The sequence below is a fragment of the Salvelinus sp. IW2-2015 genome, linkage group LG27 (genome assembly GCF_002910315.2).
Source record: "Salvelinus sp. IW2-2015 linkage group LG27, ASM291031v2, whole genome shotgun sequence".
Lineage (NCBI taxonomy): Eukaryota > Metazoa > Chordata > Actinopteri > Salmoniformes > Salmonidae > Salvelinus > Salvelinus sp. IW2-2015.
Window position 1 is genome coordinate 10,364,452 of NC_036867.1, and position 26,202 is coordinate 10,390,653.

The following is a 26,202-nucleotide window of genomic DNA, read 5'->3' on the forward strand; positions in this document are numbered from 1 at the left end:
TTGATATAGATTCATATAGTACATTAGAATGCAATTAAAATATTGCATTAATCTGGACTGTACAGCTATTTTTAAACAATGTATACTACATGAACCAATTCAATTTTTTTTTATCTAACAGATTTAAAAACAGACTCCATACATGACCAAATTTACACATCACAATAAACTTTGCTACATTAAAACATAAGAATATTGCTATTAAAAGCCCAGTCAAAAAATGTTTTCCTGTGTTTTATATTTCCACACTGAGGTTGGAATAATACTGTGAAAATTATGATAATGCCCTTTCACTGTAAGAGCTGTTTGAAAAGACTACCTGAAATTACAGCCTGTTTTGGCCTGCCTGGTGTTAAATTAGTTACTAGACCAATAAGAAAGTTCCAAACCTCTGCCAATAACAGCAAATGTTCAGTTTCCCCACACCACTCCCCCAGACAGCCCTAGGAAAATTCTTGCTTGAGAAATTGCTCTTTGCTAAGAAGCAATTTTTGGTAACTTTTTTCACCATTTTAATTGAAAACAATCACAGTAAGGTACTTAATTGTTACCCATAAATGACTTTATATTGAGAAAAACAGCTGCATTGGACCTTTAAAGAAAGTGAGAAAGACAAATCTTATGATTGGTTCGAAACCATACAGTTTAGAGCAGTTTCCCAAATCCAGTCCTCGAGTAGGTTGTTTTGGGTTTTAGCCCCGCACAAACTCACCTGATTCAACTCATTGAGCGCTTGATGATTAGTTGACGAGTCTAATCAGGTGTGCTTGGCCACAACACAAATGTGTGCTGTTGTGGGTACTCGAGGACTGGAGTTAGAAAACACTGCCTTAGAGAAGAAAGCACTGTATGTACGGTTTGAATTTGAAAATCCTCATTATACAGCTTTTCACTGCCGTAAACAAGGTGTGGGATGGATTGGCCCACATTTTTTTTTGTGTCCAATGAGCATTTCTCATCCACCTGGTTCTCTTATTTTTTTAAAGAATTTGGTCCAATGTTGAGATGTTTTACTTGAGAGTGAACAGAACTACAATACCCCAAAACCGTAGCGTATACGGCTCTGCAGTACCCCGTATAACTTAAATTGGCGAGGCACTTTATCATGGGTTGAGGAAATTCAGAAAATACACAAGCTATGTGTATAAAAACATGATCAGATATGAAGTATGTTACAAAATATGAACCATTCACATCCTAGAGAAAACATTTAGCAGTCATGTACAACAACCTGGCTAACCAAAGACTAGACAAAGCCTTAATTTTCATTTCATGTTATTAGAAAAAATATGTTTTCAGAATTAAATGTACCTTTCAAAGAATACATCATTATTTCTACACTTTATCTACCTACAGTTATCACAATATATTAGCAGCATTGCCTAAGAAACTATTATGATATATGGCCTATGGTTTATATTGCAGTATGTCCATGGCAGGCATTTGCAGGACAAGTTAGATAGTTCTTATAAATCCCATAAGATGTATGGCATACTTGCAATAAAATAAACTATTGTGATCTATCTACGAACAATGCTATAATCAACATACATAAACAATAACTTTCCCCTCCCAAGTTAAATCCTAATAATTTCTTAAGAGTAAAATAATTACTAATGTAGTAAAGTAATTGTAGCCTATCATCTCAAAAAAGCTTGCACGATTACAAGCTGTGGATCAATACATTCACATTTCTCTTTGATTTCAATTCTAGTGGGTTGCGAGGCTTCCACCACCCACTACTCCTAGTGCAATCTTCATAGCGCAAAAGCTAGAGTTACAGAGGTGTGGGGGAAAGCATAAGGGAGGCGACGGTCGGTAACAAACCAAAGACTGTTGATAGTCTACTCTTCGTCGCTTTGTGTATTTGGGCTGGGAGATTTTTCAATTGATTCGTCTGATAGTGGGGACAAGAAAACATTCTTACTAAGCACAAGCCTCTATCAAACAATAGATTATTTTGATAAAGCTACAGTATCCACATATAGAGAGTATCAGAGGCAGAATCATGAATGGATGAACAACTAACAAATGTAACAAAATGTCTCAATTTACACAAAAACAGAATCGACTTAGTTATTTTAGAATATCCCCATCTTGCTATACAATTACCTTCTCCTACGTTGAAGATATCGGCGGATAAGCCACTGCACCACAAATGGCCACACAACAGCAAAGGCTACAGTGCTGGGAGACACGTTGAAAGGCCACCAGGATGGTTTCTAGAGGACAGAGGATGAATAAAAAGTGATCAAACTGAAGGTCACAATATCCCTAAACCAAAGGTACAAAGGGCATCTTTAGTCTATGACGATGCGAGTCCAAATGAAATGTTGACAGAGAGTAAAGGCAGCGCCGTACCTTACTATTCTTCTTTGCCAGGGGTGATGGTGGGTATGGTTGAGCCGGTGACCTTGCCTAGAGAACATGTACAAAGAGAGAAGGTACAAAACAAATGAGTACTTATAACATACCCTTTCCACAGTAGTCACTATCAACAGGCTATGTAATATACTTCAATTGCTAAATGTGGGTCTCTGACCTGGGATGCAGTGAGGGCCTCCAGTGTGTGCAGTCTGTCCAGGACATGTTGCATGTCTTCCTGCAGTCTGGCCAGCGCCACTACGATCTGCTCATTCAGACTGCCTCCTCGTGTCCCTGCTCCCCCCCACCGCTCCCCGTCCCCCCCGCTACCCTGCAAGGGCTTCTGGGCACCTGGACTGTGCCCTGAAGACCTAGAACCTATAACACACGCAAACACGGAAGAGAGGTGTAAACACAGACATACACTTGTAGGTAAATAGAGAAGTAAGACAGGCCTAAACATACACACACACCGCACCTCGTTCTCTCCCGACCAGGGAGCTATTGGGCCTGTCTGCATTCAGTCTCTGAGAGGCCCCTCCACAAGTCTCCCCATCCTCAGCGCCACACTGGATGCCCGTCACACTGTCCCCTCCACTAGTCTCCCCCTTTTCCCCATGCTCCTCATCCAGCTCCAGACAGCGGTCAGTTTGTGCCTCAGAGCCCTGGACCAAAACACACATACATGAGGATTTGGAAATGCTCCATGTACATGGTGTGTACTTGCATTGTCTGTACACTGTGCTTGTGCCCTCTGATTCAGAGGAGTTGGGTTAAATGCGGGAAGACACATTTCGGTTGAATACATTCAGTTGTGTAATTGACTAGGTGTCCCCTTTGCTTCTTACCTCTTCCAGGCCAAACTGGTCCATGGAGTCGCAGTAGACCTCGCTGTCTGAGTCACTGGCCGCGCGATAGGGCCTGAATACATCCGCGTTGAGATCTATGAGAACAAATAGTACCCCGTCCCATACAGGTCAGGTCAGATTCTTAGCCATATGGGAAACTTCCCTCGGAGAAAAGTTTGTGCTAGCGGGACTGATTAAGAAGCAACACAAATGCAACCATTGCAGAGGCCTGTGCTCCATTCACATCATATTGTGTGTTCCACATTCCAAATGCATCCTTTCTCAAGGTGATCACTAATTTGATGTAATGAGTTGGTGAGAGGTGAAAGTAATAGAAACACAACTGACCCTAGACCATATTTTAGGAGCATAATGTAATGGCAATCCATCAGAGCAGGGAGTCTGTGGCTGTTCCTAGGGAAATGCTGAGTTGCAACAGCTCTGGGAGTAAAGCTGAGCAGCTTATCAGATCACATGGCCAAGGATCCATGAGAACAACCGCCCACTGTGGGCAGGCAGGGTGCTAATCTACAGAGGACTGACTATCCATCTTTAAACCTTTTATGGACATCTGGTTAATGGTGGATCTGGGTTAGGCCTATAAGGCCTGATTCTTGTTGAAATTAGCAATATTGATATTCTGCATAGTGGATATCAATGACAATTGTGAATTGTATCCAATTTCAATACTCAGTTCTGTTATAAAAGAAAACTCTAGGCCTAATATAATAGCTAAGTCTGTATATCTATGGTATACGTTACAACAATACACAAATGTAATATCCATCATGCAACCGGATTTGTTAGTTTCTAACTTTTTCTATGGTGCCCGAAATACCTATTGGTTACCACAGGGATAGAGCTTCTACCTTTTTGTGTTTACAACAAATAAAAAGTAATGTTAGTGTAAAGCGCAATTTACTATTCACAATCTGGCGGCCATGGATAAGAGACTTACGGCCCAAGGAACTCAAACCGTCGACGATGGCAATGTAGGAACAACATTCTAAACAAGGCAGTTAACCCCCGAAAACAACTGCTGCCCTGGCGCTGATGACATTGACATCGAATAAGGCAATCCCCTCGCACCTCTCTGATTCAGAGGTTAAACGTGGAAGACACATTTCGGTTGAATCCATCCAGTTGTGCAACTGACTAGGTATTCCCCTTCCCTCCACCAGGGTGCACGTTTTGGTTTTTGCCCTAGCATTACACAGCTGATTCAAATAATCAACTCATCATCAATCTTTGGTTATTTAAATGCTGTGTAGTACTAGGGGAAAAACAAAACATGCACCCAGAGGGGGCCCCAGGACCAAGTTTGGGAAACCCTGCCCTTCACTACAGTATGTCACTGTTGTCCAAGGCTCTCCAACCCTGTCAATTTTCACTTCAACCCCAGTTATAACTAACCTGATTTAGCTTATCAACCAGCTAATTATTAGAATCAGGTGCGCTAGATTAGGGTTGGAGCCAAAACCTACAGGAGGGTAGCTCTTCAAGAACAGGGTTGGAGAGCCCTGCTGTTGTCGATGCAACTTTAACCAGTGGAACCCACCTGCGTGGTGGCCGTTGACCTGGACATGGGGCTCCAAGGGCAGGGTGCTGTTGGTGAGGCCCTCCTCTGAGTCCTCACTGTTCAGGGCAGCCTTGGAGGTGTGGGTCCCATTGGGGAGGTGGCCCACTCCGTTCCACACATTACCATTGGACAGGGGTACTTTAGGTCTTCTGGATGAGCCATTTTTCTCCGGCTGTGGGGCTGAGGCTTTTTTCAATGAAAGATAAAAATAAATAAAAAATATTATTACAAGATAAACATTTCTGCTTAACGTTTTCCTTTTTTTATTTATTTACATTTTTTAATGTTTGACAACATATACCTTTTTTCACCTCTTTTATCTCAACAATTTCTAATTTTCCATCCTCCATCTCATCTTCCTCATCAAACTCAAACTCCTCTTCCTCCCCCTGTTCCTTCAGTGCCATGACTTTGGGCTCCGGAGGTTCAACAGCCTGTCTGGGTTTCCGTGTCTCCAAAGTGCCATTCATTTCCATTGTCCTAATGAGGCTCTTTGTGACACTTTTTGAAGGTGCTGATGTTAGCATGGTTCCAAAACCTGCAGCATAGCAACAACAGTGTTACAACGTTATTAGAACTATATGTTACTATTAGTTTCATTTAGCCAAAATAGAAGATATACTAGGAGATAAGTTCTAATTTAGCCAAACTATAAGATATACTAGGAGACATACTAGGAGATCAATTCTAATTTAGCCAAACTAGGAGATATAAAGCAAAAATATATCTAAAACAAATATGAAAGAAAATGTATGTATACAGAACTACAACACCAGACATAACTAAGGGGCAGGTCATTGAGGGTAAATGATACATGTCCATACACTTGCCTTCAAGTTGCCTAGCAAACCTTGTCAAACGGGCTGAGCACATGATAGAAATTGCTATGTTAAAATGGAAAACATTCCAAATAAAATAAATCAAATTCATATGAAATCAAATTAGAAAGGTAGTGACAGTACCTGCGGACAGGTCTGACACCTGATGTATCTGCTTTTTCTCTTCCACCTGTTCGTAGAATGGGCCCAGCACCTTTAGAAGCTGCTCTACCTCATCTGTACAGGGCATGCCCTCAAGGATCTGTCGTTTAAATAAGACAGCAAACACATTTAGTGTCCACTGACGTCCAAGCGATCCTGTCTGAATGCCATTAAGACATATTTTCATCAACAAAGTGATCTACTTCATTGAACTCAGGAAATGTCAATCCAAGAATAGAATTCTATTCGCTTCCTGGATTCATCAACAATGTATTAGAAGACGCCAACGCTGGTATGCACTTACCAGCTTCATTTCATCAACGTAAGCTGTCATAGCCTCTTCCTTGGTCATATCTCCCAGATCACTCCATGCATCCCTATGTAGACAGAACAAGATGTTTAACATAACACCTACATTAAGTGTCTCCAGGAATACAGTGCAAAGTTTAAAATAAAGTTTTTTTTAAAAAGTATTCAGACACCTTCACTTTTTCCACATTCCACAGCCTTATTCTAAAATTGATAAAATATTTTTTTTGTTCCTCATCAATCTACACACAATACCCCATAATGACAAAGTGAAAACAGGTTTAGACATTTTTGCAAATGTATTACAGATAAAACCAGAAATACCTTATTTGCATTATTCAGACCCTTTGCTATGAGACTCGAAATTGAGCTCAGGTGCATCCTGTTTCCATTGATCATCCTTGAGATGTTTCTACAACTAGATTGGTCTCCACCTGTGGTAAATTCAATTGATTGGACATGATTTGGAAAGGCACACACCTGTCTATATAAGGTCCCACAGTTGACAGTGCATGTCAGAGGAAAAACCAAGCCATGAGGTCGAAGGAATTGTCCGTAGAGCTCAGAGACAGGATTGTGTCGAGGCACAGATCTGGGGAAGGGTACCAAAACATTTCTACAGCATTGAAGGTCCCCAAGAACACAGTGGCCTCTATTCTTAAATAGAAGAAGTTTGGAACCACCAAGACTCTAACTAGAGCTGGCCACCCAGCCAAACTGAGCAATCGGGGGAGAAGGGCCTTGGTCAGGGAGGTGACCAAGAATCCGATGGTCACTCTGACAGAGCTCCAGAGTTCCTCTGTGGAGATAGGAGAACCTTCCAGAAGGACAACCATCTCTGCAGCACTCCATCGATCAGGTCTTTATGGTAGTGTGGCCTGATGGAAGCCACTACTCAGTAAAAGGCACATGACAGCCAGTTTGGAGTTTGCCAAAAGGCACCTAAAAGGACTCTCAGACCATGAGAAACAAGATTCTCTGGTATGACGAAACCAAGATTGAACTATTTGGCCTGAATGCCAAGCGTCACGTCTGGAAGAAACCTGGCACCATCCCTACAGTGAACCATGGTGGTTACAGCATAATGCTGTGGGGATGTTTTTCAGCAGCAAGGACTGGGAAACTAGTCAGAATCAAGGGATAGATGAACAGAGCAAAGTACTGAAAGATCCTTGATGAACACCTGCTTCAGAGTGCTCAGGACCTCAGACTGGTGCAAAGGCTCACCTTCCAACAGGGCAACAACCCTAAGCACACAGCCAAGACAACGCTGGAGTGGCTTCTGGGACAAGTCTCTGAATGTCCTTGAGTGGCCCAGCCAGAGTCCGGACTTGAACCCGATCGAATATCTCTGGAGACCTGAAAATAGCTGTGCAGAAACGCTCCCCATCCAACCTGACAGAGCTTGAGAAGATCTGCAGAGAAGAATGGGAGAACTCCCCAAATACAGTTGTGCCAAGCTTGTAGCGTCATACCCAAGACTGTAATCACCGGCAAAGGTGCTTCAACAAAGTACTGAGTAAGGGTCTGAATGCTTATGTAAATGTAATATCTGTTTTTTTATTTGAATACATTAGCAAAAATTTCTAAAAACCTGTTTTCGCTTTGTCATTATGGGGTATTGTGTGTAGATTGAGGATAATTTTTATTTATTTAATCAATTTTCTCACCAAAAGTCTATAACGTAACAAAATGTTGGGAAGGGGTCTGAATACTCTCCGAATGCATATTACCTTGGAAAAAAATGTAATACAGGTTAACATTTTAAGTTATCAGTAACAGAAAAACTGCAATACCCAAGGATCTTGTGTATTATAATACACTTTCTTTCCATTCTTGAACTCTCATATACATAACGGGCATAATGGACACTGAAATAGGAGCCATGAGCAGCATGTCAAGCCATTATAGTTCTGAGAGGTATACTATGAAAGGAAGCTAGGTCTACTCAGGGTTTTCTAAAGCTAGCCAGCTTCACATTCCAGCTTTATTCGTACAACGACGGTGGATAATGCTCGTCCGCCTGCCCGCTAACTCTAGCATGCTTGTAACTGCGCGTGCATGTTGCACGTGGCTAGTCGAACTCTTCATTATTACACTGCTGAAGCATCAATCCATGGGCGAGTCAGTGCCACATTTTAATTTGTGTTGAATCAAAATGAAAGAAAAGTTATCCTGCCAATCCAGCAGACTATGGTGTGAAACAGGCTTTTTGAAGTGACGTCCTTATTTTATTACTTATCGTCATGCCGTCTTTGGTGTGCACGAGCACCTTTTCCCCCCACTCCTATCGAAAAAATAATTGTATTAAGTCAAAAGTTTTACTGTGCATAAAATTTCAAATGCATTCTATCATTACTAAATGTGATAGGTATTCTAACTTATTATACACAAAAAAAACATTTGATAAATAACATTTAAAATCGGTCATCTTACTAAAAAGAAGGGGATGATGACGCAATTTTTGCAAGAGGGATGTAATCTGATTTCATTAGTCCTCACCTTGCGGCTCAGACACTTCATTCCGAATTAATGGAGTTAGCCCTGATTTAGCCTGCCCGGGAGCAGGTTACTACTGAAGGATTCATCGCCATTGAAATGTATCTGGCTAAAAGGGGAGCCACTTTTGTGGTACCAGTTATCCCGAGTTATACTCAAAGTTTACAAAAGTTACCTCGATAACTCCTCAAACCTGATTCCTAATGTCATAATCATGACATTTGTTATCAGCAGAGTATCCACCTGGTCAATGACCCAGATGCACATTGAGCTAAGCAGTATCTGGCCTGCCAACTCTTCAAGTTAGGGCCGGTAAAGCAGTAATAGTCTAATAGTTAACTGATTATAAATAGCTTCAGTGTCATTCCTAAAAGAGAATTTGCTTAGTGTAGCCATCTTCTTTAACAATCTACACAAGTAAACACTGTCAACTCCCGCCAAGTGGGTAGAAGGTGACCTGACATATGATGCCTCTCCAGCACAACAGGTCCTGAGTTAAATCAGACAAAATGTGGCAATAGGAAAGTTAACTGCAAGGACTACAATACAGAGAATAAAAATAGGACTCCAGTGAAGAATCTCTGTTAGAAGACCTTATTTGACTCCTACACATAGCTGTGGGAAGTATGCTTCTGCGGGAGGGTGCTGCAGCAACACATACATTTTTTTTTTTTTTTTTTTTTTTAATTCATGGGGGAAAAGTATGAAAATGTATGCGCTCACTACTGTAAGTTGTTCTGGATAAGAGCGCCTTGCATTTCACTACACCCGCAATAAAATCTGCTGAACACGTGTATGTGACAAATAGCATTTGATTTGAAAAGGAATGAATAGACATTTTCAGTTTTCACATAGTAATAAGTTGCATTTGCAAAGCATTTCAAGAAACTGGAAAACATATCAAGCAACCTTTTTTATATTCCACAAGTATTATCAGATTATTACATTCCCCCCACCATCGCAGCACCCCCACAGTCAAACTACTTCCTGACGCTATGCTCCTACGATTTACTTTGCATTACCATTTAACTTTTCCCACCGGATCCCAAAAGCCAGGTCTGGGTATGCTGCATGGTCCAAGTGTGGCTTGTTTGTAGTAACTGTAAAACCTGAGCATCATGTCATTAGAGGGCTGAAAGGAACCTGAAATGGATACACAAAATACATCTTACATTTGACAGGCTTTTCGAAAACTCTGTGGGGTTCACACACATTGCATTTAAATTGTAATTTCATTGTATTTTATTAGGATCCCCATTAGCTTTTGCGAAAGCAGCAGCTAATATTCCTGGGGACCACACAAAACATGAAACATTACATAATACAGACAATTAATAGACAAGAACAGCTCAAGTACAGAACTACATACATTTTTAAAAAGGCACACGTAGCCTACATATCAATACATACACACAAACTATCTAGGTCAAATAGGGGAGGGGCGTTGTGCCGTGAGGTGTTGCTTTATCTGTTTTTTTAAACCAGGTTTGCTGTTAATTTGAGCAATAAGAGATGGAACGGAGTTCCATGCAATAATGTCTCTAAAATACTGTACGCTTTCTTAAATTTGTTCTGGATTTGGGGAATGTGAAAAGACTCCTGGTGGCATGTCTTGTGGGGTAAGTGTGTGTGCAAACAATTTGGGATTTTCAACACATTAATGTTTCTTATAAAAAGAAGAAGTGATGCAGTCAGTCTCTCCTCAACTCTTAGCCACGAGAGACTGGCATGCATAATATATATATATATATACACTGCTCAAAAAAAGAAAGGGAACACTTAAACAACACAATGTACCTCCAAGTCAATCACACTTCTGTGAAATCAAACTGTCCACTTAGGAAGCAACACTGATTGACAATAAATTTCACATGCTGTTGTGCAAATGGAATAGACAAAAGGCGGAAATTATAGGCAATTAGCAAGACACCCCCAATAAAGGAGTGATTCTGCAGGTGGTGACCACAMACCACTTCTCAGTTCCTATGCTTCCTGGCTGATGTTTTGGTCACTTTTGAATGCTGGCGGTGCTCTCACTCTAGTGGTAGCATGAGACGGAGTCTACAACCCACACAAGTGGCTCAGGTAGTGCAGCTCATCCAGGAAGGCACATCAATGCGAGCTGTGGCAAGAAGGTTTGCTGTGTCTGTCAGCGTAGTGTCCAGAGCATGGAGGCGCTACCAGGAGACAGGCCAGTACATCAGGAGACGTGGAGGAGGCCGTAGGAGGGCAACAACCCAGCAGCAGGACCGCTACCTCCGCCTTTGTGCAAGGAGGAGCACTGCCAGAGCCCTGCAAATGACCTCCAGCAGGCCACAAATGTGCATGTGTCTGCTCAAACGGTCAGAAACAGACTCCATGAGGGTGGTATGAGGGCCCGACGTCCACAGGTGGGGGTTGTGCTTACAGCCCAACACCGTGCAGGACGTTTGGCATTTGCCAGAGAACACCAAGATTGGCAAATTCGCCACTGGCACCCTGTGCTCTTCACAGATGAAAGCAGGTTCACACTGAGCACGTGACAGACGTGACAGAGTCTGGAGACGCCGTGGAGAACGTTCTGCTGCCTGCAACATCCTCCAGCATGACCGGTTTGGCGGTGGGTCAGTCATGGTGTGGGGTGGCATTTCTTTGTGGGGCCGCACAGCCCTCCATGTGCTCGCCAGAGGTAGCCTGACTGCCATTAGGTACCGAGATGAGATCCTCAGAGCCCTTGTGAGACCATATGCTGACACATGCACATTTGTGGCCTGCTGGAGGTCATTTGCAGGGCTCTGGCAGTGCTCCTCCTTGCACAAAGGCGGAGGTAGCGGTCCTGCTGCTGGGTTGTTGCCCTCCTACGGCCTCCTCCACGTCTCCTGATGTACTGGCCTGTCTCCTGGTAGCGCCTCCATGCTCTGGACACTACGCTGACAGACACAGCAAACCTTCTTGCCACAGCTCGCATTGATGTGCCTTCCTGGATGAGCTGCACTACCTGAGCCACTTGTGTGGGTTGTAGACTCCGTCTCATGCTACCACTAGAGTGAGAGCACCGCCAGCATTCAAAAGTGACCAAAACATCAGCCAGAAAGCATAGGAACTGAGAAGTGGTCTGTGGTCACCACCTGCAGAATCACTCCTTTATTGGGGGTGTCTTGCTAATTGCCTATAATTTCCACCTGTTGTCTATTCCATTTGCACAACAGCATGTGAAATTTATTGTCAATCAGTGTTGCTTCCTAAGTGGACAGTTTGATTTCACAGAAGTGTGATTGACTTGGAGTTACATTGTGTTGTTTAAGTGTTCCCTTTATTTTTTTGAGCAGTGTATATATATATATATATATATATATATTAGCCCTCTGATTACAATGAAGAGCAAGACGTGCCGCTCTGTTCTGGGCCAGCTGTAGCTTAACTAGCTCTTCCTTGCGGCACTCAACCACACAACTGGACAATAATCAAGATAAGACAAAACTATAGCTTGAAGAACTTGCTTCGTGGAGTGTGGCGTCGAAAAAGCAGAGCATCTCTTTATTACGGACAGACCTCTCCCCATCTTTACAACCATTGAATCTATATGTTTGACCGTGACAGTTTACAATCTAAGGTAACACCAAGCAATTTAGTCTCCTCAACTTTTTCAACATCCACAGCATTTATTACCAGATTCAGCTGAGGTGTAGAACTTAGGGAATTATTTGTAACAAATACAACACTGAGTTTTAGAGATGTTCAGGACCAGTTTATTACTGGCCACCCATTCCAAAACAGACTGCAACTCTTTGTTAAGGGATTCAATTACTTCAATAGCTGTGCTTGCTGATGTGAATATGGTTGAACCATCAGCATACATGGACACACATGGTTTGTTTAATGCCTTTGGCAGGTCATTGGTAAAAATAGAAAAGAGTAGAGGGTCTAGAGAGCTGCCCTACGGTACACCACACTTTACATGTTTGATATTATAGAAGCTTCCATTAAAGAAAACCCTTTGAGTTCTATTAGATATATTGCCATATTGTGGATTCAGAGCAGAGGTTGAAAAGCCATAACACACCTGTTAAAGGTTGGGCACACCTACTCATTCAAAAGTTTTCTTTATATTGTAGAATAATAGTGAAGACATCAAAACTATGAAATAACACATATGGAATCATGTAGTAACCAAAAAATTGTTAAACAAATCAAAATATGTTTTATATTTTATGTTCTTCAACGTAGCCACCCTTTGCCTTGATAACAGCTTTGCACACTCTTGGCATTCTCTCAACCAGCTTCACCTGGAATGCTTTTCAACAGTCTTGAAGGAGTTCCCACATATGCTGAGTACTTGTTGGCTGCTTTTCATTCACTCTGCGGTCCAACTCATCCCAAACCATCTCAATTGGGTTGAGGTCGGGTGATTGTGACGGCCAGGTCATCTGATGCAGCACTCCATCACTATCCTTATTGGTCAAATAGCCCTTACACAGCCTGGAGGTGTGTTGGGTCATTGCCCTGTTGAAAAACAAATGATAGTCCCGCTAAGCGCAAACCAGATGGGATTGTGTATCGCTGCAGAATGCTGTGAAAGCCATGCTGGGTAAGTGTGACTTGAATTCTAAATAAATCACTGACAGTGTCAACAGCAAAGCACCACCACATCTCCACCGCCATGCTTCACAGTGGGAACTACACATGTGGAGATCATCCGTTCACTTACTCTGCGTCTAACAAAGACACAGCGGTTGGAAGCAAAAATCTAAAATTTGGACTCATCAGACCAAAGGACAGATTTCCACCTGTCTAATGTCCCATTGCTCGTGTTTCTTGTCCCAATCAAGTCTCTTCTTATTATTGGTGTCCTTCAGATGTGGTTTCTTTGCAGCAATTCGACCATGAAGGCTTGATTCATGCAGTCTCCTCTGAATAGTTGATGTTGAGATGTGTCTGTTACTTGAACTATGTGAAGCATTTATTTGGGCAGCAATTTCTGAGGCTCGTGACTTTAATGAACTTATCCTCTGCAGCAGAGGTAACTCTGGGTCTTCCTTTCCTGTGGCGGTCCTCATGAGAGCCAGTTTCATCATAGCGCTTTATGGTTTTTGCGACTGCACTTGAAGAAACTTTCAAAGGTCTAGAAATGTTTTGGATTGACTGACCTTCATATCTTAAAGTAATGATGGACTGTCGTTTCTCTTTGCTTATTTGAGCTGTTCTTGCAATTATATAGACTTGGTCTTTTACCAAATAGGGCTATCTTCTGTATACCTTGTCACAGCACAATCGATTGGTTCAAACGCATTAAGGAGGAAAGAAATTCCACAAATTAACTTTTAACAAGGCACAGCTGTTAATTTAAATGCATTCCAGGGGACTACCGCATGAAGCTGGTTGAGAGAATGCCAAGAGTGTGCAAAACTATCATCAATGGCTACATTTAAAAATATAAAATCTAAAATATATTTGTATTTTTTAACACTTTTTTGTTACTACATGATTCCATATGTGTTGTTTCATAGTTTTGATGTCTTCACTCTTATTCTACAATGTAAAAAATAGAGAAAAAAAACATGCAATGAGTAGGTGTGTCCAAACTTTTTTTTTATGATCAATAATATAAAAGTCTGCACTGAAATCTAACAGTACAACTCCCACAATGTTCTTATTATCAATTTATTTCAACCAATCATCAGTCACGTGTCAGTGCAGTAGATAATAAGTACCCTTCTCTATAAGCATGCTGAAAGTCTGTTTTCTGAGAAGTAGCATTGTATTTGGTCAAAAACAATTTTTCCCAACAGTTTGCTAAGAGCTGGGAGCAAGCTGATAGGTCTGCTGTTAGAAACAGTAAAGGCCGCTTTACCACTCCTGGGTAGCGGAATGACTTCCCTTCAGGCCTGAGTACAAAGACTTTCCTCCAGGCTCAGATTAAAGATAGGATAGGAGTGTCTAGAGTCAGCTACAATCCTCAGCAGCTTTCCATCGAAGTTGTCAATGCCAGGAGGTTTGTCATTATTGATCAATTTAAAAACAATCCACTTCTCCCACGCTAACTTTACAAAATTCAAACTTGCAATGCTTTTCTTTCAATATTTGTTTTTTATGAATGTTTTTTTTTAATGCATTGTAATGTAACTCAGGCTATAGAAAAGGCAAATAGACCTATTCCCAGACAGCTTTGTTGTACAGTGCATTCGGAAAGTATTCAGACCCCTTGACTTTTTTCACATTTTTGTTACGTTACAGCCCCCCCCCCCCCCCCATTTTGTTTTATCCTCAGTCTACACACAATACCTCATAATGACAAAGCGAAAAGAATACTTAAGTTTTCCAGAAATGTTTGCTAATTTATAAAACAACTAAAACAGAAATACCTTATTTACGTAAGTATTCAGATCCTTTGCTATGAGACTCGAAATTGAGCTCAGGTACATCCTGTTTCCATTGATCATCCTTGAGATGTTTCTATAACTTGAGTGAAGTCCACCTGTGTTAGTTCAATTGATTGGACATGATTTGGAAAGGCACACACCTGTCTATATAAGGTCCCACAGTTGACAGTGCATGTCAGAGAAAAAACCAAGCCATGAGGTCGAAGGAATTGTCCATAGAGCTCCATAGAGATCTGGGGAAGGGTACCAAAAATGTCTGCGGCACTGAAGTTCCCCAAGAACACAGTGATTTCCATCATTCTAAATGGAAGATGTTTGGACACAACCAAGACACTTCCTAGAGCTGGCCGCCCGGCCAAACTGAGCAATCGGAGGAGAAGGGTCTTGGTCAGGGAGGTGCCAAAATCCCGATGATCACTCTGACAGAGCTCCTGAGTTCTCTGTGATGGAAGAACCTTCCAGAAGGACAACCATCTCTGCAGCACTCCACCAATCAGTCCTTTATGGTAGAGTGGCCAGATGGAAGCCACTCCTCAGTAAAAGGCACATGACAGCCCGCTCGGAGATTGCCAAAAGGCACCTAAAGGACTCAGACCATGAGAAACAAGATTCTTTGGTCTGATGAAACCAAGATTACATTTTTTGTCCTGAATGCCTAGCGTCACGTCTGGAAGAAACCAGGCACCGCTCATCAGCCGGCCAATACCATCCCTAAAGTGAAGCATGGTGGTGGAAGCATCAAGTTGTGGGGATATGTTTCAGCGGCAGGGACTGGGATACTAGTCGGGATTAGGGCTGGGCGGTATACTGTATTTTATGATATACCGGTATTGATGCAGGGACATTTTTTTTTTTTTTTTTTTTACTTAACCTTCTCTGCCGGTATTTGAATGTTTGGTTTGTTAAATATGATACGCCATGAGTAATGCCAATTTTTATAGTGTACTTAGCTACTTGAGTCATCTCTCTCCGCACACACAGACATAGCCACGCCCCCTGTCACTCAAGGAGCGCAATTGATGTTCCTCAACCACAAGACACTTGCCTTCAGTCTGCATTGTCAATGCAGCAATGTTGATGACAACAACGCTGTTTTCACTTTAGTCAGGATATATACAACAGGCTCGTTGCGAACTAATTTGCCAGAATTTTACGTAACTATGACATAACATTGAAGGTTGTGCAATATAACAGGAATATTTAGACTTATTGATGCCACCCGTTAGATAAAATACGGAACGGTTCCGTATTTCATTGAAAGAATAAACGTTTTGTTTTCGAAATGATAGTTTCCGGATTCGACCATATTAATGACCTAAGGCTCGTATTTCTGTGTGTTATTATAATTAAGTCAGATTTTTTTATTTTTTTATTTCACCTTTATTTAACCAGGTAGGCTAGTTGAGAACAAGTTCTCATTTGCAACTGCGACCTGGCCAAGATAAAACATAGCAGTGTGAACAGACAACAACACAGAGTTACACATGGAGTAAACAATAAACAAGTCAATAAAAAAAAGAGAATCTATATACAATGTGTGCAAAAGGCATGAGGAGGTAGGCAATAAATCGAATAATTACAATTTAGCAGATTAACACTGGAGTGATAAATCATCAGATGATCATGTGCAAGTAGAGATACTGGTGTGCAAAAGAGCAGAAAAGTAAATAAATAAAAGCAGTATGGGGGTGAGGTAGGTAAATTGGGTGGGATATATACCGATGGACTATGTACAGCTGCAGCGATCGGTTAGCTGCTCAGATAGCAGATGTTTAAAGTTGTTGAGGGAGATAAAAGTCTCCAACTTCAGAGATTTTTGCAATTCGTTCCAGTCGCAGGCAGCAGAGAACTGGAAGGAAAGGCGGCCAAATGAGGTTTTGGCTTTAGGGATAAACCTGTCTCTTATACACATCTAGATGTGTATAAGAGACAGAGAATATGGTGATTGACAGAGTCGAAAGATTTGATAGAGCAGTCTGACTGAGCGGTGGTATGGCTGTCTCTTATACACATCTAGATGTGTATAAGAGACAGGGTCGCAGTGGTGGGTCGTATAAGGTGCTTTAGTAACAAAACGYATGGCACTGTGATAAACTGCATCCAGTTTGCCGAGTAGAGTATTGGAAGCTATTTTGTAGATGACATCGCCGAAGTCGAGGATCGGTAGGATAGTCAGTTTTACTAGGGTAAGTTTGGCGGCGTGAGTGAAGGAGGCTTTGTTGCGAAATAGAAAGCCGACTCTAGATTTGATTTTGGATTGGCGATGTTTGATATGAGTCTGGAAGGAGAGTTTGCAGTCTAGCCAGACACCTAGGTACTTATAGATGTCCACATATTCTAGGTCGGAACCGTCCAGGGTGGTGATGCTAGGCGGGCGTGCGGGTGCAGGCAGCGAGCGGTTGAAAAGCATGCATTTGGTTTTACTAGCGTTTAAGAGCAGTTGGAGGCCACGGAAGGAGTGTTGTATGGCATTGAAGCTCGTTTGGAGGTTAGATAGCACAGTGTCCAAGGAAGGGCCAGAAGTATACAGAATGGTGTCGTCTGCGTAGAGGTGGATCAGGGAATCGCCCGCAGCAAGAGCAACATCATTGATYTATACAGAGAAAAGAGTCGGCCCGAGAATTGAACCCTGTGGTACCCCCATAGAGACTGCCAGAGGACCGGACAACATGCCCTCCGATTTGACACACTGAACTCTGTCTGCAAAGTAGTTGGTGAACCAGGCAAGGCAGTCATTAGAAAAACCGAGGCTACTGAGTCTGCCGATAAGAATATGGTGATTGACAGAGTCGAAAGATTTGATAGAGCAGTCTGACTGAGCGGTGGTAGGCAGCAGCAGGCTCGTAAGCATTCATTCAAACAGCACTTTACTGCGTTTATCAGCAGCTCTTCGCAATGCTTTGCGCTGTTTATGACTTCAAGCCTATCAACTCCCGAGATTAGGCTGGCAATACCAACATACCTATTAGAACATCCAATAGTCAAAGGTATATGAAATATAAAATGGTAGAGAGAAATAGTCCTATAATAACTACAACCTAAAACTTCTTACCTGGGAATATGTTAAAAGGAACCACCAGCTTTCATATGTTCTCATGTTCTGAGCAAGGAACTTAAACTTTAGCTTTTTTACATGGCACATATCGCACTTTTACTTTCTTCTCCAACACTTTGTTTTTGCATTATTTAAACCAAATTGAACATGTTTCATTATTTATTTGATGCTAAATTGATTTTATTGATGTATTATATTAAGTTAAAATAAAAGTGTTCATTGTTCATTCAGTATTGTTGTAATTATTATTACAAATATATATATATATATAAAAATCGTCCGATTAATCGGTATCGGCTTTTTTTGGTCTTCCAATAATCGGTATCGGCGTTGAAAAATCATAATCGGTCGACCTCTAATTCAAAGCGCCCACTACTATATTCTAACTATAGAATTAGAATAGTCGTTATACTTCCATGATTCCAACAGTTTTGCTCTAATTCATAAGTCAAATCGCAATTGCAACATTTGGTTAGAAATAAGTCCTAGATTATTTGCCCATATCGTGCAGCCCTACGTGGCAGTGTGGAAATGATCTCAATTGAGCAGTGGTGTAAAGTACTTAAGTAGTACTTGAAAGTATTTTTTACTTAAGTTAAAATACTTTAAAGTACTACTTAAGTATTTTTGTGGGGTATTTGTACTTTACTATTAATATTTTTTGACAACTTTTACTTCACTACATTCCTAAAGAAAATACTGTACTTTTACTCCATACATTTTCCTTGACACCTAAAAGTACTCGTTACATTTTGAATGCTTAGCAGGACAGGAAAATGGTCCAATTCACACACTATCACGATAACATCCCTGGTCATCTACTGCCTCTGATCTGGAGGACTCACTAAACACAAATGCTTTATTTGTAAATTATGTCTGAATGTTGGTGTGCATCTGGCTATCTGTAAATAAAAAGGTGCCATCTGGTTTGCTTAACATAGGGAATTTGAAATGATTTAAACTTTTACTTTTGATACTTAAGTACATTTGATCAATTACATTTACTTTTGATACTTAAGTATGTTTAAAACCAAATACTTTTAGACTTTTACTCAAGTAGTATTTTACTTGGTGACTTTCACTTTTACTTTAGTAATTTTCTATTAACGTATCTTTACTTTTACTCAAGTATGACATTTGGGAACTTTTTCCACCACTGCAATTGAGTGCAGGAAATGCAGAAATTATAAAAGAATGTATGTGCTGCCACCCTAGGATCACTCACTACTCATAAAGCAAATGTAACACTTTTATTATTCAAAAACTAAAAATACCGTCAAATACCATCCAATTAAAAAAAATACTGTGATATAATATTTAAATATTTTGGCCATATCGTCCAGCCCTAGTCAGGATCGAGGGAAAGATGGAGCAAAGTACGGAGAGATCCTTGATCAAAACCTGCCCAGGACCTCAGACTGGGGTGAAGGTTCACCTTCCAACAGGACAACGAACCTAAGCACACAGCCAAGACAATGCAAGAGTGGCTTCGGGACAAGTCTCTGAATGTCCTTGTGTGGCCCAGCCAAAGTCCGGACTTGAACCCGATCGGAACATCTCTTGAGAGACCTGAAAATAGCTGTGCAGTGACGCTCCCCATCCAACCTGACACAGCTTGAGAGGATCTGCAGAGAATAATGGGAGAAACTCCCCAAATACAGGTGTGCAAAGCTTGTTGCGTCATACCCAAGAAGACTCGAGGCTGTAATTGCTGCCAAAGGTGCTTCAACAAAGTACTGAGTAAAGGGTCTGAATACTTATGTAAAATGTGATATTTACGCTGTTTATTTCTTATAAATTTGGAAAAATGTCTAAACCTGTTTTTTCTTTGTTATTATGGGGTATTGTGTGTAAATTGATGAGGGGACGACTATTTAATCAATTTTTAAATAATGCTGTAATGTAACAAATACGGTCATAAGTCAAGGGATCTGAATACTTTCTGAATGCACTGTCTGTAGGCTAACTTAATTGCCTTTGCTACAATGTGGCATATAGCCTTGCCCGTAGTTAAAGCTCTTACCGTCTGGAGGCAAGCTTTGTATCACTTTGACAGCGGCGTCAAACCTCAGCTCGTGCAAAGGTCTGCCATCCTCCATCTCCATCATGAACCGAAATGTGAATTACGATAGCGAACTCTTCAAACCTAGAAATAATCATAATTGAAATTCTACTAACAAAAGAGTTGAGTTGGTTGCAGCAATATTTGTGGCGTCAGGTAGGTCATACGCCCATAATAACATTGTTCAAATAGCGTGGGCAAACCGTTCACAATAACATGCAAGTTTTTCAAATACAGATTTATATATACAGCTGACTATTTGAATACAACCCTATAACAGTAGCCTAAGCTAAACCAAATCAACCAGGAGGTTATGTCGTCTCTGAAATTTAGAGCGCTCAATGCAAGAAACAACACAAACGGTTTAAAAACATCCTTGTAAGTTTTATCTTTCTAATTAACACAAAAAAACTTTGCATTGTACTTGGTAAATAAGACAAGTACGTTAGTTACTCACCATTTAATTATCTACCTGTTTGAGACTTGCTTGGCGACCTCTCTTTATTCTTACCAACAGAAGCCATGCACAATACAGTAATGACAGGCACTGTATGCTAAGGGAGTTGTAGTTTTCTACTGCTAAAATGGAGAGAAATATCGAAGATGGTGGATAAATAAAGATAGTTCACTCCGGCCGTTGACCATTGAAAATGGTCAGTTCCTGTTTACTTAAGGGGGTGGCTCTCCCATAGACACGAATGTAATATCAGCTGGGTCTGGTCTACTTAACCAACGTAGCACGCGTAAAGGAAACATAATTTTTTTTGTAAGTGGAATATCTCGCTTACTCTTCCGTCTCTGATAAATATGTTATTTAGTATACACCAAAATCCCTACAAACTCCACAATGCACCACAGACAGTGGGTGCTTACTGGATATGTAGTTCTAAATGCAGTCAATGGCTGAGTGTGTAATTGACCTCAACATGTTCCATCAAATAACTGTATGGTAAAGGTATGAAGCCACCACAATACTATGTGTTGTTGGCCACAATAAGAAATGTTACGCGAGCATGCAGCCTGGCCATAAAAGCATTACGCGTTGATATGTTGTATCAAATTTGACGACTGTTGCAACTCGGAAACCCAGAAAATTATACATTGTAACACTACGTATCCCAGCATTCTACACCGTGATCCATGTTGGTTGTTTTTTTGCGGGTGGCTGATAGGTTGCGCCGATGTGAAAGCGAGGCCAAGAATCCCACTATACCAGGCGAAGCAGTTTTTTTCTCTCTCCCGAAGCAGAGCTGGTGGTTTCAATCAAAGGGAAGGCGAAGAAGCTATGCGGGGCGATGTAAGATGGCAGAGCTGCAAATGTTGTTAGAGGAAGAAATTCCAGCCGGCAAAAGAGCTCTTATAGAGAGTTACCAGAATCTCACGCGGGTAGCAGACTACTGTGAAAACAATTATGTTCAGGTAAGCAAAATGAGTAAATTTACTCAACATTGTTATCTCGGAATTCTTTGTTGTTGAACGGGAAATGTGGATAAAGAAATGGAAAGAATCACAATTAACACATAAAGGAGTAACGTTAGATATTCATAGAGAATACACATCTTTTGAGAGTCTTTGGCCATTTCAGTGTGTAGTTTCACCGCACTGGACACGTTGGATACAGTGTTGGCCATTCAATGCGTTGTTGGTCCTTTGATCAGATTTAGTTCGTTTACACAGAGGGTGTGTCTAGTATTAACTTCGGCTGTTATCTTCGTTTAATGAAATAAATAATGGTGCAAACTAAACTGCTGTAAAACGATCTGAAACGTGTTGTGCACTCCACACGTAACTGTTAAAACGTAACAATTTCATCTGATTGTTACATTGTTTCAAAGTTACAGTAGCAGTTGCGCTTGCGAAGACATGGCCTTGCTTATTTACTGTCCCTCACAGACACGGTCAGATAGTTTGACATTTTGATTTCTATCCACTCATTTTATTAGTATTTTCTGTGATTTATACATTTGCAATACGTGGACGATGATATTGTAAGCAATTGCAAACGTATAAATGTCAAGGCATTTATAAGAATCTTTTTACAGTTTGCAATTAGCCTGCCTATACTATAGATAATGTACAAAAATAACACGAGGCATTATTGATTAAGAGCAACAGAGCCAATCACTGCATAGTATTTTTAACAATACTACTTCTCTCTGGGGAATATCAGACTTTCAATGCCTGTTTTTCTGTCAGTGAATGCTTCTGCAATTTGCCACATGATTGTGTTACCCTTTTAACTAAGTTTCACATATGTTGACTGGAATTTGGTCATGTTTTAACACATTTCTGAACTGAGTTCTGAAACTGTTCAATTATTTTACTGGGTTATTTCATGTGTTACCTCATGCTGCCAAGGGGCTATTGCCCTGCTGCATTATAATTACTTAAATTGTGGGCTGAAGCGGAAGTTACTGATGGATATGGCTTTGGACATGGCTTTTTAAACTGTGTTTTACATCCCTCAAAAGAATGTCAAAACTGATTTAAAAAATAATAATATTGATATTAAGATTTTGAGGGCAGAGATTTTCCTACAGAAATCCAAACTATAGGCAAGAGCTCATTAAATCTCAGGGAATTCGAAAATATGAATGTTTGACAAATCATACGTTTCATCCTATGCTGTGAATATACGGTACAAGTGCTCTCTAGACGTACATGTTGATATGGGGATTCCACACTGTGGCTATGTTATAGCATTGAGTTAACCTGAATAAGTTGTTGCATAAGAAGGCTTTTGATGAGCTATCTTGGTCCCCCTCAGGGAAAAGAGGCTATAGCTTACGGCTGAGATCTGCTTCTCAAGTTTAGCTACTCTTCCTGGGGTCCACATAAAACGTGCAAATGCATGACAAAGTACTGAACAGTAATAGACAAAAACATAAGATATATAATTAAATTCAAAATAAACTAAAATAAGAGTTGTATATTGGAAAGACACCAAGAGACAACAAAAATACCATTTACAAACTTCATATATTATTATATACAGAACAGTTCAATCAGATCTTAATATTTTTTTTTAAAGCTAAACATGCTTTTTGACCAAGTAACTTCTGGTGGCAGAGCAATCCACGATGACATGGCTCTATACATAACTGAGCGATGCATTAAATCTGTTTTTGGTTTGGGTACCGTGAAGAAACCCGTAGTGGCGTGTCTGGTGGCGTATGTCTGTTTTAAGTGTATGCAAATAGATTCTACTGGTGGTTAGGCATTTTCAACATCAAAATGTTTCTTAAAAAGACTAGAAGTAGTCCATTGCTCCTCAACCATGAATGACTATCATCCGTGTTGTTGAGGTTAGTTCTGTGTGTACAGTTGAGGGCAATGCGTGCTGCTTTGTTTTGAGCCAGCTGAAGCTTTGCCGGTTCTTTCGGTGCTGCACCTGACCATTTTGCCAGACAGTAGTCAAGATAAGAAAAGATCAGAGCCTGAACAACTAGTACAGTTGGTATTTGTGTCAAAAACGCAGAGTATCTTTTTATAGCAGACATAACTCTCCCCATCTTCACAACTTTGTCAATATGACTTGACCATGATCACTGGCCATCCAATGTTACTCCAATGTTACTCACTGGCCATCCAATGTTACTCCTAGGAGTTCAGCTTCTTTTACTTGTTCAATGGTCACACCCTTTATGCACAACTCTAAGAGAATGCTTTGCACCAAATACAATGCTTTTGGTTTTGGATCTATTTAAGACCCGTTTATCGTTTAATGACCTATTCTGACACTGACTGTAACTCCTTGCTAAGAGTCTGTGAGCTCACTTTCAGTAGGGTTCTAATCCTCTGCATACATAGTCGTTTTAGCTTCTCGTAAGAGAAGTGGCAAATTCTTTGTAAATAAAGAAAGAAGAGTAACAGCCGGAGGCAACTGCCCTGAAGGATACCGCACTGTATCAAGTGCTGAAAGGAATCCAGATGTGTATTGACACCTGCAGAGGAATGTTTAAGGGACCCGACCATTTGAGTCCATCAAAAACACGACATTAAATCAGTTATAACGTGTGCTGCCAACTTCCTCCAACTCCACGAGGATTGCCGATCATTTTGTTTTCATCCTTGTCTCCCTGCTTATACCTTAATTTCACTGTTGACTGGTTATCTGTAAACGCACTGAACAGCGTTCATCCTTAGTTATATTTAGTAATTGCAGAATACTCTAGATCCCTCGACAGAAGTTTACCGTTTCACAAAATGCTGCATATTTCTGAGCTTAATTGGTTTAGTGGATTAAGCAATTCCCTGGAGATTCTTGGAGCGAACCATGCATAGTGTTGAGGAGTTGAAATGATTGATGTTGTGAACTAAAGCCGTCAGGCAGTTTTGTCACAAGTTCAACTTGAATCTTAAACCCAACAGGAAGACACTGACCATATGGTCTCTTAAAGTCTGTACATCCTCTCAGCTGTTTTCCTTCCCTTATTCTCAGTCTCTCTGTCTGTGCCTCTCTCTCTGTCTCTGTCTGTCTGTGAGTCGAAAACAGATGAGTGAGAGACAACCATGTGTATAGCAACATGCCTCAGCATGACTCTGCTCGTCTTCAGGAACTGTTTTCTTAATTTTTTCCCTCTTTCTGTTCTCGTAGAGGCTTTGGTTTTTTAACATGTTGACTGTAGCACAGCTATGTAGCCCGTTGTTCAGTAGGAGATGGTTGAAGCCAGTCTAAATGAGGACAAGCAATTTCCCGCTTTGACTGACAGCAAGAGGTATGGTTATGTGGTCATGGTCATGACAGGGAAGGACACACTCCTGGTTCCTGTAGCTCTGAAGTTTTTGTTGTACGTCTCTCCACATCAGGCAAGATTTATTCAGATTGGCATCCTAATTTGGATAAAGGTCAATTATGCATCAGTGTTTCTTTAGTAACATTCTTTTTTAGAAATACCTTGGAAGTTTTCAGTAATGGGTTTCTCCTTCACTGTTAACCCCAGTGCGAATGTAGCATCTCCACTCGCAAGAAACCGATTTCCATTTTGGCCATGGACCATATCTTTTCAGGGATGTGACTGAGTCAGCACCATGTTTTCCTAACCTCTGTGACAGCCAGGGCTGTCGTTTTTGGACAAGGACGCCGGGACATGTACAAACTGGGCCACCTGGCTTGTTGGCAGGGTACACGACGCAGGTTTGGAGGTTGAGGAAAGGGCAGCAGTAGCCCACCGCGTCATGTCAAGTTAAATTCCTCTTTTTTCACCATGTGTCTTACTGTCTCCCTTACAATTATTCTTGGGTGTGGCACAAAGATCCCTATAACACTTTCCAGAACTGAATGGAGACCGAATGTAGGCCAGTGTTTTGGAGGGAGGAAAACATTGTACAGCTATGCAGGCCAATGCACTAAATTACAATATGAGTCAAGCACTCAAGATCACGTTTACTTGCCGTCCTTTTGTCCTGGTCACGTGACCTCTGTGTACCCATGCTGAAAGTGAAACCTAGCAGACATTACTTTTCCATGGTAAAGAGCCAGGCTGGCCTGAAGGTGGTACATGTGTCGTTTTCACACAGCTCTGTCTCTAAGGATTACAGAGTCCTCTTTCTCTTCCTATCTTTCTTTCTCTCACTCTCGGAGTGGCCTGGTTTTTCTCTCAGCATTGAAAGCCTAGCGGCTCTTAGCCCAGCCAGATTACCAAACGGGCACGCAGGGCACGTGCCCTGGGGCCCCCGACCTCCAGGGGGCCCACACAACTCCCCCCTCTTTCAGCCAGGCAAAATGTGAACAAAAATCTCTGCCCCATGGCAAAAAGTGTAGAATTTCAGGAAATGAGCTTTAAAACGGCTAAATGTTCTCTTAGCCTCATGACAAAATGTGTAGAATAGCATTATAAAACTGCACATTTTTCTTTCAGCACTATGGAGGTTTTTTTTTTGGGGGGGGGGTGGCAGAGGTCGGTGCCCCGGGGCCCCAAATGCTGTAATCCGGCTCTGAGACTTTGTCTCCCTATTGCTCTGTCTGTGATCTGGATATTGTCATTGTTTCAGTTGACAATTACATTTAATCCTATTTACATAGCATTGTATCCCCAGCCTATTAACGTCACATTAAGATTAGCACGATGGCATAACTCACTGAACTAACGCAAATGAATCCTTGTAGGGTCTGCCGCCCCTGCTTTCAACACTTTATGCCACAAT

General features: G+C 41.1%; 2 protein-coding genes across 18 annotated transcripts in view; one reads left to right on the forward strand and one right to left on the reverse strand.

Annotated features, from left to right (window-relative positions):
* Positions 1 to 1,222: 1,222 nt before the first annotated feature.
* acbd5a (acyl-CoA binding domain containing 5a) lies at positions 1,223 to 20,604 on the reverse strand. 3 transcript variants are annotated; one of them, XM_070435697.1, is made up of 14 exons: positions 20,513 to 20,525; positions 20,017 to 20,139; positions 9,602 to 9,722; positions 7,751 to 7,813; positions 6,076 to 6,148; positions 5,754 to 5,871; positions 5,093 to 5,329; positions 4,771 to 4,977; positions 3,213 to 3,307; positions 2,843 to 3,029; positions 2,543 to 2,742; positions 2,362 to 2,418; positions 2,113 to 2,222; positions 1,223 to 1,897 (listed from the first exon to the last, which is right to left on the reverse strand). In XM_070435697.1, the coding sequence occupies exons 5-14, from the start codon at positions 6,121 to 6,123 to the stop codon at positions 1,885 to 1,887; spliced, it is 1,272 nt and encodes a 423-aa protein (XP_070291798.1). In that variant the 5' UTR covers positions 6,124 to 6,148; positions 7,751 to 7,813; positions 9,602 to 9,722; positions 20,017 to 20,139; positions 20,513 to 20,525; the 3' UTR covers positions 1,223 to 1,884. The 3 variants fall into 3 exon arrangements, with proteins under 3 accessions (XP_070291798.1, XP_023827990.1, XP_023827989.1); XM_023972222.2 differs by lacking the exons at positions 7,751 to 7,813; positions 20,513 to 20,525 and adding an exon at positions 20,528 to 20,604; XM_023972221.2 differs by lacking the exon at positions 7,751 to 7,813 and having other exon boundaries at positions 20,513 to 20,601.
* A 665-nt stretch (positions 20,605 to 21,269) lies between these two features.
* The window catches only part of abi1a (abl-interactor 1a), a 63,851-nt gene continuing 58,918 nt past the window's right edge, over positions 21,270 to 26,202 (forward strand). For 11 of the 15 annotated variants that reach the window (XM_023973177.3, XM_023973170.3, XM_023973178.2 and 8 more), the window contains exon 1: positions 21,271 to 21,474. In XM_023973177.3, the coding sequence (XP_023828945.1) occupies positions 21,358 to 21,474 (117 nt within the window). In that variant the 5' untranslated portion in view covers positions 21,271 to 21,357. Of the gene's footprint in view, positions 21,475 to 26,202 lie in introns of all 15 variants that reach the window. The other 4 variants (XM_023973165.2, XM_023973169.2, XM_023973166.2 and 1 more) reach the window with 1 other exon arrangement.

Excerpts from the sequence above, each read along its gene's own strand:
- acbd5a (XM_023972222.2), bottom strand. The coding sequence starts at position 20,101 with ATGATGGAGATGGAGGATGGCAGACCTTTGCACGAGCTGAGGTTTGAC. Across the intron at positions 9,723-20,016 it reads ACAAAGCTTGCCTCCAGACG|GTTCCTTTCAGCCCTCTAAT; the intron begins GTAAGAGCTTTA and ends TATCCATTTCAG. Across the intron at positions 5,330-5,753 it reads GGTGTCAGACCTGTCCGCAG|GTTTTGGAACCATGCTAACA; the intron begins GTACTGTCACTA and ends GCTATGCTGCAG.